At 34.9% G+C, this 17,994-nt stretch overlaps 1 protein-coding gene across 12 annotated transcripts in view; it reads left to right on the top strand.

Annotated features, from left to right (window-relative positions):
* The window catches only part of LOC150079426 (histone deacetylase 4-like), a 352,480-nt gene that overhangs the window by 135,989 nt on the left and 198,497 nt on the right, over positions 1-17,994 (top strand). For 10 of the 12 annotated variants that reach the window (XM_090383436.1, XM_090383431.1, XM_090383432.1 and 7 more), the window contains 2 exons: positions 900-1,011; positions 10,633-10,745. In XM_090383436.1, the coding sequence (XP_090239562.1) occupies positions 900-1,011; positions 10,633-10,745 (225 nt within the window). The remainder of the gene's footprint in view (positions 1-899; positions 1,012-10,632; positions 10,746-17,994) is intronic. The other 2 variants (XM_090383440.1, XM_090383435.1) reach the window with 1 other exon arrangement.

The following is a 17,994-nucleotide window of genomic DNA, read 5'->3' as shown; positions in this document are numbered from 1 at the left end:
CTTAAGTTATTTCGGGTTTTTTCAGTCCGCAACATGCAAATCATCTCGTGAACACAAAGACTACTGCAAACACGTGACTGCAGTAGGATACCCTCACGTACACACACATAAAGGTATACGAGCGACAATCTCCAATGCTGTTAAAATAATTTGAATTTTATTTTGTCTATGTAGAAATGTTGGTATATTCAGATTTATCTTTATTTTGCACTCAAATTATGGAAAACAAAAATTGTGCAGTTCCAAAAGTTCCTTAAAATATCAGTTAATTAGTCTTTAGTTATGTTTTGTGCAAAGTTTTCCATAAATAGCAGATGACTATACATCATAATCAGGACCGGACCAAGGTACGTCCTAAGGGCCAATGCCCAGAGGTGGCGAAAGCATTTTTAACTGTGCAGGCAGTAGTGATCATCACTACTCTCGTTGTTACGATGGTTGTATTCCACAAAGATGTAGACAGGACTTGGTTTCGGATCCTGTCCAGATGGCAATGATTTTTTTTTATTTTTTCCTCACCGTGGGTGAGATAGCTGATCTCGGGCAAGGATTGCATAGTTCCCTCCTTTGGAAGCTTGTTTTTTTTTTTTTTTTCCATCTAGAAGACAAGTAAACAGACTGACGCCTCATATCCTTGGTTACTCTGGAAAAGAGTAACCAAAGTCATTAACAAGGCAAAAACAAAACAATAATTACGTGTTCCTGTTAAAATTATGACACTGCAACTACGGTTAATATAGTGCCAGCATCACCTTATTTAAATTAGCAATATTTGCTACTTTTTGTTGTTAAAAGGATTGATAAAATTCTCCTCAGTCTATATGAAAATAATTGCCTTCATCACATTGTATATTTATATGCTAAATACAACATTAAATATTTAATCACTATTTTATTAGGTGCTATAGCCTCATCTGAAGTGAAACAACGTCTCCAGGAATTTGTCCTCAACAAGAAACAAAGGGAAGCAGCAGCAAACAGCACCAACTCACCTCCAAATTTTCGGAACTGGTAAGTTAAAGAGAAATATTCTTTAAATTGCTGATAGACACTAAATAAGTTGGATTTGCATTCGGATAATATATTGTGTTAAATACATTTACACTGTCTTCCAAAACAAACAAGGCGCACAAAAATGCACATATTTCAAGAGAAAATACCATTTCGTTAAATTTGTCAGTGGTAACATATAGACATGAACATCGAACGGTTCAAGTGCATACTCATATGCACTTCAAACGTTGGCCTTTGGTGGCTTAGCTACCACAAAGGTCCTCATTGCATTTGCCTGACATTATCATTACGCCAACACTACTAAATACAGCATGAAGCCAAGTGATGATTGTTGTTTCGTCGGTCTCCATTGAAGGTGTTGAAAAACCGAAGTTGATTCACTTTGATTTTTAACCCTAAAAACTGAAAAATTGTTCTTTAGGTAAAATACACAAGCCATTGACAACATAGTGACGTAAAGCATTATGAATGAACAAAACAGAGAGCTACCAAATAACTAAACTAGACACTCACATCAAAGTTCATGCACAGAATACGCTTACGTAACATGACCTTTCCCATTACAAAACTATGCTCACTCACACCGTATGGGAAAGGCTTGGTTCGAATCCCGCCTGAATGGAAGGAACTTTATGATTTTTTCCCCCACACAGACTAAGTTAGTCGGTCCTAGTAGATTGCGGCGACTTCTCTTCCCTGAAACTTTGGATTTTCATCCAGGAAAAGAAACAAATCGACCATAACATGCGTGTAATTTATGAACAGAATATACTGACGTCTCACGGCTTTATTTGCTTTGGTGCAAAAACAGACAAACAGTCTCCACCACTCTTATGATTACTTGTTTTTGTAGTAGGTAACGCCACACAACTATATAGTTTCGAAAACTCCATGTCTTTCCATGGTTACATATTTCATCATTTGACATTAAATTGTCACTAGTTTTATATGTGACAGATTGGCCATTCAGAAGACAGTTATTTAAGTATCAAATAACTTTTTTTGGACATTCTCGATGTTATAATTCTGTTGTAATTGAGTTGTAAATCTCACAATCACTATTATTCTTTTATGGTAAGGTATATCAGTTAGCTGATTTATTACTTTTAATGTTTTATAATTAATTATTTTATATTTGATTTCAATAATACGGTTACTACAAACACGTAATGTTTGAATGTTGGGGTTTCCGAAACTTTTGTGGGGTTGGTGCGTGGGCATACAATGTTATAACTCGCATTAAATCTAGATGTCTCGGCTTAATGATTGCTTTTCATGAAAATGGTAGTTGGTGCTTTAGGATATGCGAAAATCGATTTTTATAAATTGATTTAGAAATAGTGAGATTGGTTTCTAATTTTCCATTTGAAAATCATTGTTTATACTATATTATATCCCATTGTAAGCCTGTATTTCTGTTTTAGAAAAACAATGAATTCCAATCTAAAACTTTACAGGGTGAACTGTGTGTGCATCAAGGTAGCCCAACTTCCATACCACGTACTGTATATAAACTTGTATTTCATCCAGCAAGCATTGTGCTTGTCACTGCTTTTAAGTCGGTGCTACTCAGTCGCCCCCAGACAATAAAAATAAATTAAATTAATTAATTTATTTTTAGGTTCCAACTCAAATAACTAATTCCTCCTTGTTGGAATGAGTTCTTGTTAGCAAGATAAGTATGCACTCACAATTTCAAATACGCAATTCCACTGCTTAGTACAATGGACTGTAACTATATAAAGTAGTAGCTATATAAAGATTCAGAATGCCCCGTGGAATGTTTTACCTGCGCTAGTTGCTCTTTGTATGTCAACTCCACTATGTGTTTTCTGTCTCCTACCTTTGGTGAATAAGACAGCGTGTTGCTGGGAGAAACAATTAGGTAAATATTCGAAGTAATAGCCAACCTTCACCTTTTTTTTTGTATTCACAAAATGAACTGCTGTTTGCAGTTACTGTCCTTGAAACAGCTCATGGTCAAGGCCTACTGGTAAAGATTGAGTAGATAATGCCGCTTTATTTATATACTTATTGTGTAATTTGCTACAATGACGGCCTTGTTCATGCTTTGGACACCAGCTGTACGTGAGTGTACAATATTTCTCGTCTTTTGTATCCAGCGGTTCGTTACATCCGATAAAGTACGAAGGCGGTGTTATTTTGGGAATAATGAAACCTTTTTTTTTATTTCTCTTGTTATTTCTAGTTATTTTTTCTGTACGCTTGATGTGGAAGCTGGAAAGCTCCATACCAGGATATGAACAATCAGTGTTTTCTATCGCTCTTGCATAAAACCTTTTGAACATGAGAATTCATTGTTAGAATAGTACGTGCAAGTGGCTTGCCTCTTTCATACGAGCAAGAACAACCCCCCACCCATTTTACTGTTAAGCTTATGCTTTTGAAGGAAATTAGGTAAAGCACAATTGTGATATTTAAGAGACCAGACTACGTGATCATTGCCTGGAACTAAATATGGTAAATAATTAATTTTCCCAATCTTTATCTATATTTTAAAATAAAGATGTCAAATTAGGAGACGTTAATTGCAGTCTAAATAATTGAATATATTTAATTGTTTCCTTGGGATTACTACCATACAGGGAAGTATACATTCCACCCCCTTTCTTGTTGCCTTCTCCTTATGGGCATCCTTTTTCAGATTACAGCAAGCGAATTGCTTGTCTTTGAACCATTTCAGGAAGCTCGATGGATTTTTAAGTACAATACTGCGCTTGAAATACTGTGTCCAAGGATTTCAAGCGCAGTCATTCAATTGCCTAATACAATGGGATTATGACCTCCCTATCTCTACAAGAAAATATTCGATAACTCATCGATTGGATTCCATGGGACTTCCATGCCGCCTATCTACACTTCTCGGCGAACTTTACCTCCGACCATATCGTAACTCCTAAATCACTTTCTTCCCCTACTGTTTTTAATTCAAACCCACGAAACGTATAACTGAAATTGGTGCTCTTGCTCCCAAATGTAAGACCTTGCATTTCGTTTCTCCATATGTATTCAATTTTCCGCCCAGTTTTTTTTTTTTAATTTTATTTTTGGTACAGCGTCTGGGACGTGGGAACAAGACAAGTTATATTTCGCAATGCAGAAATATAAGATAAGTGAGTAAAATTTCATTAAAGTTTTCCTCGAAATTTCATGGAATTTTTCCAACAGATTAAGGGCGTGCTGTCACAGATTCACGCTGACCTTGTTCGATTCTGGATTATTATAAGACTTAATATAATAATTCTCTTCCGCAAAAGATTCGATCGAATTTTATCAAGTGGACATACCTTTTCCTGTTATCTCGGGATTTTATTGTTGTAACTTTTGGACATGTGTGTATGTAAAATGTACAACCAACGATCTATTTTTAACGTATTGTTTGGTTTCAAATAACTAAACACTTGGAAGTCGATAGGATGAAAACTTTTCAAGCGTATTTAAGATCATTTACCATTACCCAACTTTTGGACCTATATTGGTTACTGGATCATATCGAAGCCTATTTAATCATTATTGTATACCACGCATTGGTGACTTTTTATTCCCTTTCGCTGGTAGATTGGGGATTACTTTCAGAAGTAAATGTCCCATATCATTGAACATTGGCCACATTGTGCAGGAACTTGTGGAAGAACTGTTACCACAACTCGTGGAGGGAAGTGGAAGCCGTGCACAATACCAGGATAGTTTCTTATTATACAGCTTAAAAACTTTAATTTTACTGACATTTTTATGACGTACATTTTTAATATGCGTCGTATCATCTGCATTTCACACACGTGAACTCGGCGATTTTTACAATAGTAACAGAACAATGGTTAAAATGTCATCGGCTCTGTAAAATGCTCCACTGGTAACAGAACAGATCAATAGAAGGAAAAATGGCTTCATATCATAGTAAATGATGGATTTAGAAATTGCCTAACTGTTGATTCATTTAGTGGCGTGAAACGTTAAGGAAGACGTGAATGATTCAAAGGTCAACTTGAGTAGGTCGACTCTCCCAGAATTAGATATTACTGCTTCCTGTTTACACAAGTTTTCTTGCGACAGAGATAAAAGCAAAGGTCAAACAATTCTAATATAACACAATAGCGAATTTATTTATTTTTATTTGGTCGTTTTAATTAAGAAGAATATACATCGAAGAGTAATCACAGCCAGTGAACAGTGGCGTAACAAGAAACGAGCAGACATACGCCAGATAGAGCAATTTTGGCCTCTTTAGATGAATGATAGCTGTCTGGTGTTTCCCCTCAGCAAAACTGCCATATTTTCTCTGTCATGCCTCCTTCCACGATCTCGTGTCATTGCTACTAAAGCTCTTTTGAACAAGATTAGAGTCTCATTGATGATAAAAGTGACTGAAAGTTTACTTATCATTTGTAGACAACATCGATGCAACAGTTTTCGTCCATTTTTAATTTTCACATGCTGTCTAAAAGAAAATTGAGTATCACTTAAGACTGCATCCTTTCAAAAGGCATGTACTGATCGTTATCTATTGTGGATATGGGTGTATTGTCAAACATGCTTGACATCAGGACTTTGGCGAAGCAATTGTGTGAAACTTGTCGCTTTTCTACAACACAAATATACAGTATTTTGTGTGATATACATATTTTAAAAAGGAAAAGCCGACCGGGCTAGCCGAGTGGGTAAAGTACCTGCCCGGCAACCCAAAGGTCGCGGGTTCGATTCCCGCCTCGGGCTTGGATCAAAGTACTGCAAAAACCTTGGGAGGTGCAATATGGCTACAGAAGCCGATGCGCCAACAACTACCAAATCAAAAAAAAAAAAAAAAAAAAAAAAAAGGAAAATAATTTTTTTTGTTTTGTACTATGAAGTATTTACCGTATTTTTCCATATACTGTACGTTACTTTTCTTTTCTTTTTTGCCGCTTTTTTATGATTGCAATATAACCACCAGAAATCTGCAAAATTCCATGATCCGGCAAGGATCAAGACTCAAGTGTTCCGGACTTGGGAAGCTCTACTATATATATACAGTACCAACCAAGGAATCTAGATGAAAGAGGTGTGAGAATGGACACCTGAGCAAGGTTACTTAAAGTTGTTTTGAGAAGTTTTGAACTGATACTAGATCGATTAACAGCTGGTTAGGAAGTAATGGTGAAATGCCAGGATATTTTTAGTCAATGCAGCTTTTCATCCGAAAAGAAATCGCATTTGAGTTACCACTGGAGAACTTCTACAGTTTCCTGTATTCCAGTAAAGCGATTTCATGATTTTAACAATAGCAACAGTAGTACTGTAAAGGACTACGTACCTGAATTGGGCAGTGCCTGTTCTGAATAAAGACGCGAAAATGAAATCTTTTGAATGATATTTTAAAATTCTTTTTTTGTTTTTGCGCAATATATATGTTTTAACTCCAATACCTTGTTTTAACAACTGGACATCTGACATTGCCGCATTCATTCCTAGGTTTCGTAATACAGTATTTTCTTTTAAAATAACGAACAATAATTGTGCTAACCCAAGATCTATAAAAGGATTTTGGAGTTATTTTGAAATAACTTCTGTTTTGAAATATTGCCAATGATTTCCATAATTTTACTTTCGAGTTTAATAAGAAATATAATTTGGAAGATATACAGACGATATAATGGCCATATTGCCCTGGCGCCTTGAAGCCCACAAACAAACGTTGCATAATGTAGTTCGTTCTACTTTTTCTATAAGAGCACGTTTCTTAATTTCTTTTCATTTCATAAATATAAGAAATTTCAGTTTATATAACTCAAATTTAAATTTATTAACGGTAGCAATACAGCCCATTTATCGTAAACCATTCTCGCCTTTTCGCAGTATGAAATAGATGTTTTTACCATAATTCCTTAAGGTAAAAACATCTTCCCTCTTCATATCTCTTACAGTCCACTCGTTTCTAAGTGCCGTTGAAGAATCTGATGCAAGTGCGTCACATGTGATTAGTAGCATGTTGTCAGTTTGTCTGTAAACGCGTCTACACAACTGCTAGTAACTATGATGCAGGGAAAAATACCACCCAGTTGCACTATCGCTCGCTGCACTAATCACCAAGTTTACCTAGGATAAGATAAGCGAATTTAGACACAGTAAGCAGTTTTTTTTTTTTTTTGATAGAGGGAGGTTCTCGAACACTACTAACGGCCATCTGGAATTCGCTGAGTTATCTCATTATAAGAAAGGTCAAACAGTGACAAGATGGGTGTATAGAAGCCTTACTTAGATTTAAGAAACATTGATCAGTGGAGGGAGCAGTGCTTACTAAGAATAACAGCTCAAAGACTTTTTTTATTTCAATAGAACTCTTCAATTTGTGTGCGTTTTTTTTTAAATTTTTCCTTTTCTGTAAAGTTCGAATTTACTTCTACAATTTATTAGTTTGTTCACTACGTATTTCAGGATAAAACTCAAAATTAGAGGAGAGGAGGTTACAATTATTAAAAATGAGTCAAAGTGCTGTGGCTCTTTTTAATAATTATTTTTAGATACACAGTTAAAAGTTTATTTCGAACTGTTTATATAAAGAGGTTTTAAAATCAATAGTTTCGTCCTCGCTGTTTTTTTAAATCTGAAATTGGAGCTAATTTAATATGCAGTAAGCACCCAATATTTTTTTAAAAGTTAAATTTAATATTAATCAAACCAATATTAAATAATATTTAACTAGAATTTTTATTAAAACGTATTGTTTTCAACCTGGGAATTTTGTAAACGATGCCGTTTATTGTAAACGGCATCATTATAAACGCAAATAAAAAAAAAAGAATGAAAGCATTTAAATAACCGATAAATTGGGCTACACTTTTTTAATAATTTAAGTTTCTAGCAAATGAATGATATTGCCTTCCTATTTTTGATGTTTTGAAAAACTTTTACGAGTATTTTTATATCACATTTCATGTCTTCTTTTTTGTTTTTATGTTTATGTATAACAAATTTAAATATGTATTACTTCTAGTAATGTGTAGTAATTAAAAGTGCCATTTAATTGTGTTATTTCTTTATATTCAGTTAGAGATATTATTATTTTTTTTAGTTCTAATGTATCATAATTTAGCGAAAAATATATTTTTCCTCGAGACCGGCACCATATGCGCCTTTTAAATTACAATTACAACATTATTTGTATAATAGTGGGATTTTACTGTGTTGTTTTTATGGTGATTTTTTACTTTGACTATATATTATATCACTCTTTTACATAATGTGTGTGGCAGCATCGGTTACATTGTGAACAAATAATAAAGAAAAAACCCTTCGCGTCAAAGATACAAGGGTTGTTCAAGGAAATGCTGCATTTACTATGAGTTGCAAAAATGATACAAAAACTTTCGTCACAACGTTACCCAAGCGAAACTATTCTCCTGCCAAAGAAATTAGGTGACTTGTTTAAAACATTTCATTATCGCAGTCATCGTCCATGTGAAAACGCTTATCTTTAAGCCTTTTTTTAAGTGATCAGAATTATGATAATCATAGCGAAAGATCCAGGATGTAGGGAGGATGTTTGAGCATCTCCCAATGAAAGATGTCCAGTGTGACCTTCATAATTCTTACGATATTAGGAGCGGCACATTATCATGTAGTTAAAACAATAACATTCAAGGTGCCTAGGACAATCGATTGGATGCTTCGCTGAATATAATTCTCATTTGCCGCATTTAATAATCACTGACAGTTACAGTCAATCATCGTTTCACTTGTGTAGCATAATAAACATTTCATATTGATTTTTATTTTCTGTATATTTTACCAATTTCAGTTCAGCATATTTGACCAATAGAAAGGTTAGGTAGGTTAACCTGATCTTTTACTTAACTGAGAGTAGGTTATGTTTCGTGAAATAATTTTAAACATAAATTACCAGGGATAAGGATGTGATTATCCCATTGTATAAGGTAATAATCAGACTATATTTTGAGTACTGGATACAGGTCTGGAAGCCTCATTTTAGGAAGGATGCAGAACTGCTGGAACGGGTATAGAGAAGGGCAGCGAGATTGGTGAGCGGAACAAAGGGATGTCCGTACGAAGTAAGGCTTCAGTTGTGCAAATTGCAGTGTCTGGAGACTAGGCACCTGCAGGGTGATCTGATTGAGGCGTTTAAGGCCTTGAATGGATTAAGCAAGCTCAATGCTGATTGAGATTTTTTGTCTTGCTCAGACTACGCACATGAGAGGGCATAAATTGAAATTTAAGGAAGGACCGTTGCAGAATAGGTGTGCTGCAGTTTGCCTTTAGTCAGCGAGTGGTTGATTGCTGGAACAAACTTCCATCTGTTGTTTGGAAGTTGTTTCGTTAAATAAATTCAAGGAAGAACAATACAAACTATTGGAGGTAATAGATAAGTGGAATGGGAAGGTTTTTTTTTTTTTTTTTTTTTTGCTGATGCTGTTTAAGCTTGTTTTCTTACATCATTTGCCACTACTAATGCTAATTTGAAGCAACCAAAATTTTTTCGCATTGCTATTTATGTTATTTGTTTCATAATTCTAATCTAATAACGTTATTTCTTCAAAAAATTCCAAGATTCTTTTTTTCTTACTTTTAAGCTTGATATGTTTACCTATGTCGAAATAGAGAACTTTAAATATGTTAATCGACAAAACTGCAAAACAAAATTTGTATTCTAAATCGTCTACCCAAATTATGATATTTGAATTTTGCTAACTGTCATACGGCATGTAGACTTTGATTTTCAAAAGCTGTTAGAATTAGGAATGTTGATGACCGAGATACTGCAGGTGGTTTGATATTCAGCATCCATTCAAATGCTACAAATGATAATCGTTATGCCTGATCGTTTATTCCTGGTTTTATTTTTTAATGCTATAAAATTCAAGTGTTTCGCATTAGCTTTAAGAATTATCGTGATGCTGTGGCAGAAACTTTGGCGATTAATGAAATGTTTGAAGAAAACTTTAGTATCTCACTCACAAAAGAAACTGGTCTTCCTTGATGATTAGCGAGATTTTATGTTCACACTGCCAGCTCATCTTTAGCAATAGTCTTCGGCAGAAAGTTGGCTAATGCATAAGATGTAGCAAATGAAGGTCCATGCAAATGTTCTCGTGGCTGTCTGTAAGGAATGCGGGTGTCTGTTGTCTTATAATCGCTATATTGCACGCACCTTCAGATAACGTTAAGTAGCCATACATTTATACTGCATATGGTGCCAGCCCGAATTATGTACACCATAGTTTTCCATTTAATCTAATAGTAATGTCTGTCATGTCTGGAGAAAAAATATATTGAAGTAAGATTTTAAAAATCATCCTGTTTATATGAAAATGTTAAATTCCTGGTACAGTTAAGATTTATAAACTGACAAATACCTTATGCATAATAAATTGCTCGTAGTTTTTATCCATCCCAAACTAACACAAGAATACTCCCACCCAAGATAAGTTTTTATGTAGAAGACCTTGCTTGTGTAGTCTTAATCCTTGTGTGCCGTGTTCCTCTGTTCAGTATTGTCTTATTGCTTTTTCTATTCTCAGTGTTTCTTTCAGTTCTTCACTTCTTTTCACTTCTTTGTTTCCTTCTGTTTGCTTCCCCCCTTACTTTGATCGTACTTCCTGCTAGGTCCAGGAATCACAGTTCATTGGATCAACCTTCTCCTCCTTCAACCGTTTCTCCTTCTTACAGGCATCCACTCTTGGGGAAGTACGATGATGACTTTCCGCTTAGGAAAACGGGTAAGCATATTGAATAAATTTTGTCTTCTAAGAGAATTTTATATATTTTTCTTATATAGCTTTAATATGTGTAAGAGTCAATTCGAAACAGTTATGATATAGATCGAGAAGTGAGCAGCATTTGTTGTGATTGAAAGCAGTTTGTAAAATTCAGTTGTGGTCAAAAGAATTCGGACAGCGTTACGTTTTAATGAATAAATAATGTATAGGTTCACCTTTAGGTCTAACGATAACAGCATAGATCTGTCTTGGAGCATTTTCGACCAGTTCCTTATAGCAAGAATTTGAGTCCCTTTCTTCAGGGCAATCGCCAGTTCTGTTGTAGAAGTGGGGGCGTAATGGGCGAATTCTGATCCGGCATTTCAGTTCATCCCGAAGTTATTAGATCGGAATCAGGATTGGGCCGGCTAGGCGAGTTTCTGGACTCTGTTTTCTTCAAACCAGGTTTGTACACTTCTCTCTGTATGGTATGGAGTATTATCGTGAAGGAACATGGAGATTCCATTTCCACAGAACTGCCAACGTGTGGACATCACGAAATGATGTCACCCAATGACGTCCATGATGTCACCATATCGGCATTGGTGGTTTTTGGCACTATAGCCAGCAAGTACGAGCTACGAAGGAGCAGTTCCACGTGATGACGTGTGGACACAAAACACTGTAATAAATACTGTTTCTTTCCCATGCAATTTTCGCCCTCCCCACAATCGACCGACTGATCGGAAGACCGTGTGGCTTCAATTGTCACTCCATAAGACCAGTTTTAATATCATTATATATTAATATAAGTATTAAGATTAATATCATTATATATTAATATCAATATCATTATCAGTGGTAGTACTTAGCCCATCCTATTCAAAGATGGGCTAGGTACCACTGAAAACGATGTCTGGCGTTCGCTGGTGTGACGCGGGACTTGTGGGCAGCAGCTCTGCCATGAAAATCATTGCTGTGTGCCAGTGGCGTATCTGTGTATCATCGTAAGGGGGGCATGGCGACCAGGATTTTGAGGGTTTTTTTTTGTAAGAACGCCTCCTGCGTTCTTTTTCTTTAATTTCAATTTTTTAAGGAGGAGGCACATGCCCCTGCTGTGCACTCCTAAAGGACATGGACATCTGAAGTTCCAATCTAACTTCTCATTCTCACTATTTGCTATAATGGGAAGGGTTGTCCGAATCCTTTTGATAGAGTAGCGTATACGTGAGCATAGTATATCATTATTTTTCATAACTTTTAATGCGCAAGGTTGATTATAGAATTCTTTTGGATTTCTCTGATTTTAGTTGCAAAGAGTTGAAAAGATAGAGGAACGTTCTATTAGCCATCACCGTAATCCAAATCCGAAAACGGTTTTGGCCACAATGGTGATATTCAATAAATGAAAGTGAAACGAAATACAATAAAATCCAAGTTAACTGTTCGTTCTTTGTAGTGATTGCAGTTCTTTGGAAAACTTCTTCATACCACTATGGTGCCCCTCACCCTGGCTGATGTATTAAGGAGATAATATGGGAATAGTTTCCCAACATGTGTTGTAGCGGTAAAAGTTCATTGTGTTAATAAGATGAATACAATAACATCCATGCAAATTATCCGTAGAAAATCAAGAACGTTATATAGAACTCTTCTCCAAGATTTCGACTCTTTGAAACAAACTACCATAGACATATGTTACCATTATTATTTTGCATATCAGTAAAATACTATATAGATTTTTATGTGATTTAATTTTTATCATAATCATAAGAACAGTATTACTTACTGTTAATGGCAATGATCTCTAGCTAGTATTCCATGGCATATCTCTGTGTCCTACCATACCTTCAAGTATGGCGCAAAATATAAATTGTGTAAGGTGATTCGAATCATAATTATGAAAAGGTTTTATTTATATAAGTTTTACCTGAATGTATTTTTATTATTTAAATATTTATATATTTATGTATTTATTTTATTTTGTATATATTTATTTACGTTGAATTTATTTTGAGACAGGTAAGAATTATTACCTTTTCTTGTGTGAGAACCTCTTAATTACAGAAGAATCGAAGGGCATACCATTTTCACACATCAAAATGAGAATCAGAAATTTCATATTAGGACGCTTAGTTTTATTGAAAGAAACATCAACAACATCGGCATCGTTGTTTAAAAGCCATTTGAATTTAATACGAAAATTAGACACACAAAAATTTGAAATGAAGTGTACATAAATTGTTTTATTCTCGTATAAACGGAATGGTCGCTATGTGAAAGGCTATATGGCAACGAGAGTAAAGTGAATTCAAATAAAACGTATTGAATTATTATACTGTACATTGTATTATACATTTTTAATTTCTAATTTTTTAATTGACGTTTAATGATAAAACTTTAAATAGATAAACAGAAGCAAGAAGGACTGAAAACTTTGTTCCTCAAATAAATGACGTTTTTTTTTTCAGTTGCAATGATATATATATATATATATATATATATATATATATATATATATATATAAGCCCTTACACTGAGTGGCCATTTTATTAGGTATACTTTGCACTTTTCATGAAATGTAAAATATAGCATGGTACTAACAGCATCACGTGTTCATACTATGCGATGTAAGGCATGTAAACAGATACATCGGGATACTGTAAGTGTGCGAGTTTAAAATTGGCATCACATGCACTGGTATGAGTTATCGGAAACTACAACCAATCGAGGAACCCCACTCGCTAGCTGATGGTGGAGCAATTTCTAATAAACTGAAAACTGATTAAAATAAATAAATAGAGAACAGAGGTTGACAAAAACTTGAGCAGGTTACTACTAAATCAAATGACAACCTAGTACAACAGAGTTAACCAAAGAGGCAGTTCAGAACGCACAACTCGTCGTACCTTGTCAAGGATATGGTTTCGAAGCTGATGACCGAACACCGGGTTTCCTCCTATCAGCAAAAACAAGAAGGTACGATTACAGTGGAGAACTGGAAGAACGTCTGGTCTGACGAATCCCGGTTCCTGCTGTTTCATGCTAATGGGATGACCAAACTATGGCGCAAAACATGAGTTCATTGATCCATCCTTCTAGACGTCAACAATGCAGGCTGGTTGTGGACTCTCATACCAGTAGAGCAACGATTGCTGCTACAGTTTACCTGGAAATTGTTTTCAACCAGGCACACTCCTTCATGGCTGCAGTAATTCTATCTTCGAATGGATGCACTGACATTTAATGACGTTTGTAATGGGTTCTTCCAAAAGGAGAATGCGCCATCTCACAAGGCCAGAACTGTTCTGGAACTGTTCTGTTCCAGGAACTCATGTTCCTGGAACACATTCCAGGAACATGAGAGTGAATCCAGCCTACTGTAGTGGCCTCCCAGTCACCAGATCTCAATCGTGTTGGGTACCTGTAGGATAAGGTGAAATGAGCTCTTCGGAATAGTGGCCAGCAGCCAATTTGCAACGACTGTGGGGATTAGTTGAGTCAACATAGACCAGAATCCCTGTAACACGCTTTCGTTCAACACCTCGTTGACTCCATTCCACGACGAATCTAGGCTGTTCTGCGAGCTAAGGGAAGTGTGGGGGGGGGGGCAACTACTATTATGTAGGTGTACCTAATAAAATGACCACTAAATGTATACATTTTTGACCTAATTATGTCAAATATATCCTTTACTCAGAAATATAAGATATCATTTCCTTCAATAATAAAAGCTCGGTGATCAAACTCCAATAGCCGCATTGGTATTTTTGATTCTTGTTCTTAAGCGAGGCCTTCTAAAACGTTTGTAGCATGATTTGCATGTAGCACTAAATAATGCATAATTTTTCTTACAAATGGTTCTAAGTGATAGTTTCTCCAGCTTCACTTTCATTCAGCAAGGAGAGGTCAGTAAGTGCGAAAATATTGATCAAGTTGTTGATAGTTTATTCTCTAAAAGTGTGCCGTCCAAGCTTAAATCCAGTGGCAGTTCAGAAAGATCAGAGCCCAGTCTTCGATACAAGTCCACGTTGCCCCTCCCCCACTTTCCTCGAAAATTATTTACTGTTAGTTTTGCGACAAGAGGAAAATATTAGGTACCCTAATTACCCTGATAGCTAACTATCACTAATTAATTATCTTCTTCATTTAGTATTTATGTAAAAGGTTAAAATTGTGGAAAGGTGTAAATTTGAAAATGAAAACATAAACTTGAATTATCACTTAATTCCTTTAATATACTGAAAATAATCAAGGCTTAAAAACATTATTTAAAAAGAGTTAAATCTTTTATTCATTTATAAGGCATACACATAACAGTATGTTTTCAGATTATAAAGTAAAATAGCTTATACTGAAACCACAAATATATGCAGAGTGTCAGAATCTTTGACAAAAAAACAAAATATTGCAAGTTTCATTATGTATTTAGGAGAGGACTAACTCGAAATGATTCAGTACCCCTTTAAAGTGTTTTGCTGCTAGCATGATTCCAATCTGCACAGTCAATACAATGGTCTTGTCACTCACAACAGAAAATTTTGCCTTCTCAATGAGTTTCTCTGGTGTTTCAAATGACATCACCAAAAGTTTAATCTGTGTATATGCAATGGATACTCCAGAGAAACAGTTATATTAAAACTGAATATTCTTTTACTTGGAATGCTACTCAAAACGAACTGAGAATTAGTACTCCACAGCAAAATGGTTGCTAATCCAGATATGTATTTGATTGGAGCAGTAGAGGTAAAAAATTAGCGAATCTTCGTGTTAGGTGTCGGTTATCAGGTTATTGTATATCACTGCCTGTTTTTCTTTCAATTTTTCCTGCCAGTTTAAGACCATTTTGGATCATAATAAACTGTCTCCTTCTACCATAGTGGGGTCCTGGATAAGTCTCATATTAACATTTGATTTCTTCATAATTTTATGTTATTACCTATAAGTTTCATAGCTTTAAATGAAAAATCTCTACAGTATTTATCATAAAGTGAAACAAATATTCCAATTACTCGGATTTTCTTTTCATTTTATTTTCTGTTTTTTTCTTTCTGAATATATTAATGACAAGCTTTTTTTTTAATGTGATTTGCCAAAAATTTGGCAATAAAAAAATCTGGTGGACATGAGGATCCAAGAAATGGGCCCAGTGTTAGTGAACTCCCAAAACTATTTTCCTTCGAAACGCAGCTAGTTGCCTTAAACTTTCAGCACATGTAAGAATACTGTCCTAAGCAGGAGGTGAAATATTGTAAATTGTTCTAACACTCAAACTGGACACTTTCTGAACACTCAAAAAATGATTTTGTTTCGACTACCCGCTAAATACTCACCGCCTTAGTTGAGCGTGGTTGGCGCACAACAGTGCCAGTAAACCCAAAATCAAATCAAATCATAGCCTTAGATTGACTTTGATTTTATTTGATTAGAATGGCCCAAAAGAGGACTAATTATGAAAGTAGAATGCAGCAAGCTAAATTAGGTATGTGTTGTCTTACAGCCCAGAACAGAACCTTGAGAGATAGTACTTAATCTATAGCCACAGCGATTACTTCTATGATTTCTAATGTATTGATTTCTAGCTTACTCAAACTATTTTACTTATTAAACTAAGGTAGTTGAATATGGAGTCATTATGTCAATGCATCTCAGGCCCTGATTGTTGTAAATAAAACAGGTTGAAAACGTGCACAAACTTAACACAACTGGACCAAAGAAATTAACTCTACAGAAATTATGATTCTCTTGAATATTTTAATCGATATCAAATTTCTTACTCTAAAAATTTGTAGACAGATTTAAAGCTTTACTGTGAGATAGGAGACTAGTATGCCTCCTGACAGAAATATATCTGGCCCAGTTTAAAGATACAGTATCCAGCCTAATTAATATCATTATAAATAATAATAACTTTATGGAAAATTCATTGACATCATTGTCATAAGCAAGCAAGCACACCAGTCCAGATAAAAGTTCTATTAAATAGCCTTGATCATTGTGATCCCTATCAGTTTTGCTATGGAGAATGAGGAAGTATGGGAAATAAAGTTTTCTGAACTCTGCGACCATTAGAAAATAGATGTTATAGACAAGGGCATAAATAAGACAGCCAGAGGACTCCAGTTCAGTCCAAAAACGACTAATAAACAAATGTTATTTTCATATGTCAAATAGCTTCATAACCTATTTAACATCCATAAACTCTATTAATTAGTAAATATCATTAGAAACGCATTATCAATACACAGAAAATAAATGCCCCATCAGCAAACATTTGAAGATCGCAAATCTTGGATAAAAGGATGAATAATCCACATGGGAATTCCTAAAATTGAGTGTATAGGAATAATTAATTAACCTTTGTACTAAATGTCTACCACACGAGGACTAATATAGTCAACTCGTTGCATTTTCAGAGTCTAAACTTTTCAAGACTCATTAGTCCTTAAAAAAAATGTACTCGTATTCCCTAAAAATATTAACTTTCATATTTATTGGTACTAGGTCGGATGGTCAATGCAGCTTGGTCCAAATTTCAAGATGTAAATAAGGGGGGGGATAAGTCTATCCCTCACTTATTGTATATTTTTATTATATATTTCATGCTTTTAGCCAACAAGGTTATACCATCTATTGTTCATTATTTTGACTTTTTTTGTCCACTTTTAACTATCCAATGTCAGTCAGTCTGTGTCCTGTTGGAATTTTTGCTAGTGCTTACAAAAGTGGCAAAGTAACACCGTTTGGATAAGCAGGTGAGTGCAAGCTTCCAGTTTATTTGAATGACTCTTAATATGTCAAACGGTTAAATAAATCAAAATAAGGGCTACCAAGGGTCTTTAGTTTTTTTTAAATTAAATATTAGCTATATCCCTGTAATACTTTATCAGAAAGAATTACGCTGTATCTGAAATTAAATTTACTTTAGCTGTCCGTTATTTTGGATGTAAGCATATGTTTAGATTGTTCTTAAAAGAAGGCCCAGATGGCCCCTGTACTTTGTCTGTGGAAGGGATAATGTTCCAATTTATATCTGGAACATCTTAGATTTTGCAAGGATTTTTGGGGATTCCGTGCAATCTTATTTGCTATTTAAATCTGGTTATATTCCATATCCAGTCTTTGATATGCAATCTCATACTTCCTACCATTAGTTTTGTGCATTATTTCCTATATTTTGGGGTTATCCATAAAATATACTGTGTATTATATGTATATGCAACATATGGTGCTTATATAAAACGACAACAATAACTGCATGATTTGCACG

This window comes from Mastigoproctus giganteus, chromosome 10 (genome assembly GCF_048544385.1).
Source record: "Mastigoproctus giganteus isolate SK-2022 chromosome 10, ASM4854438v1, whole genome shotgun sequence".
Classification (NCBI taxonomy): domain Eukaryota; kingdom Metazoa; phylum Arthropoda; class Arachnida; order Uropygi; family Thelyphonidae; genus Mastigoproctus; species Mastigoproctus giganteus.
Note: the sequence above shows the minus strand (reverse complement) of the source record. Positions and strands in the feature narration are given on the sequence as shown.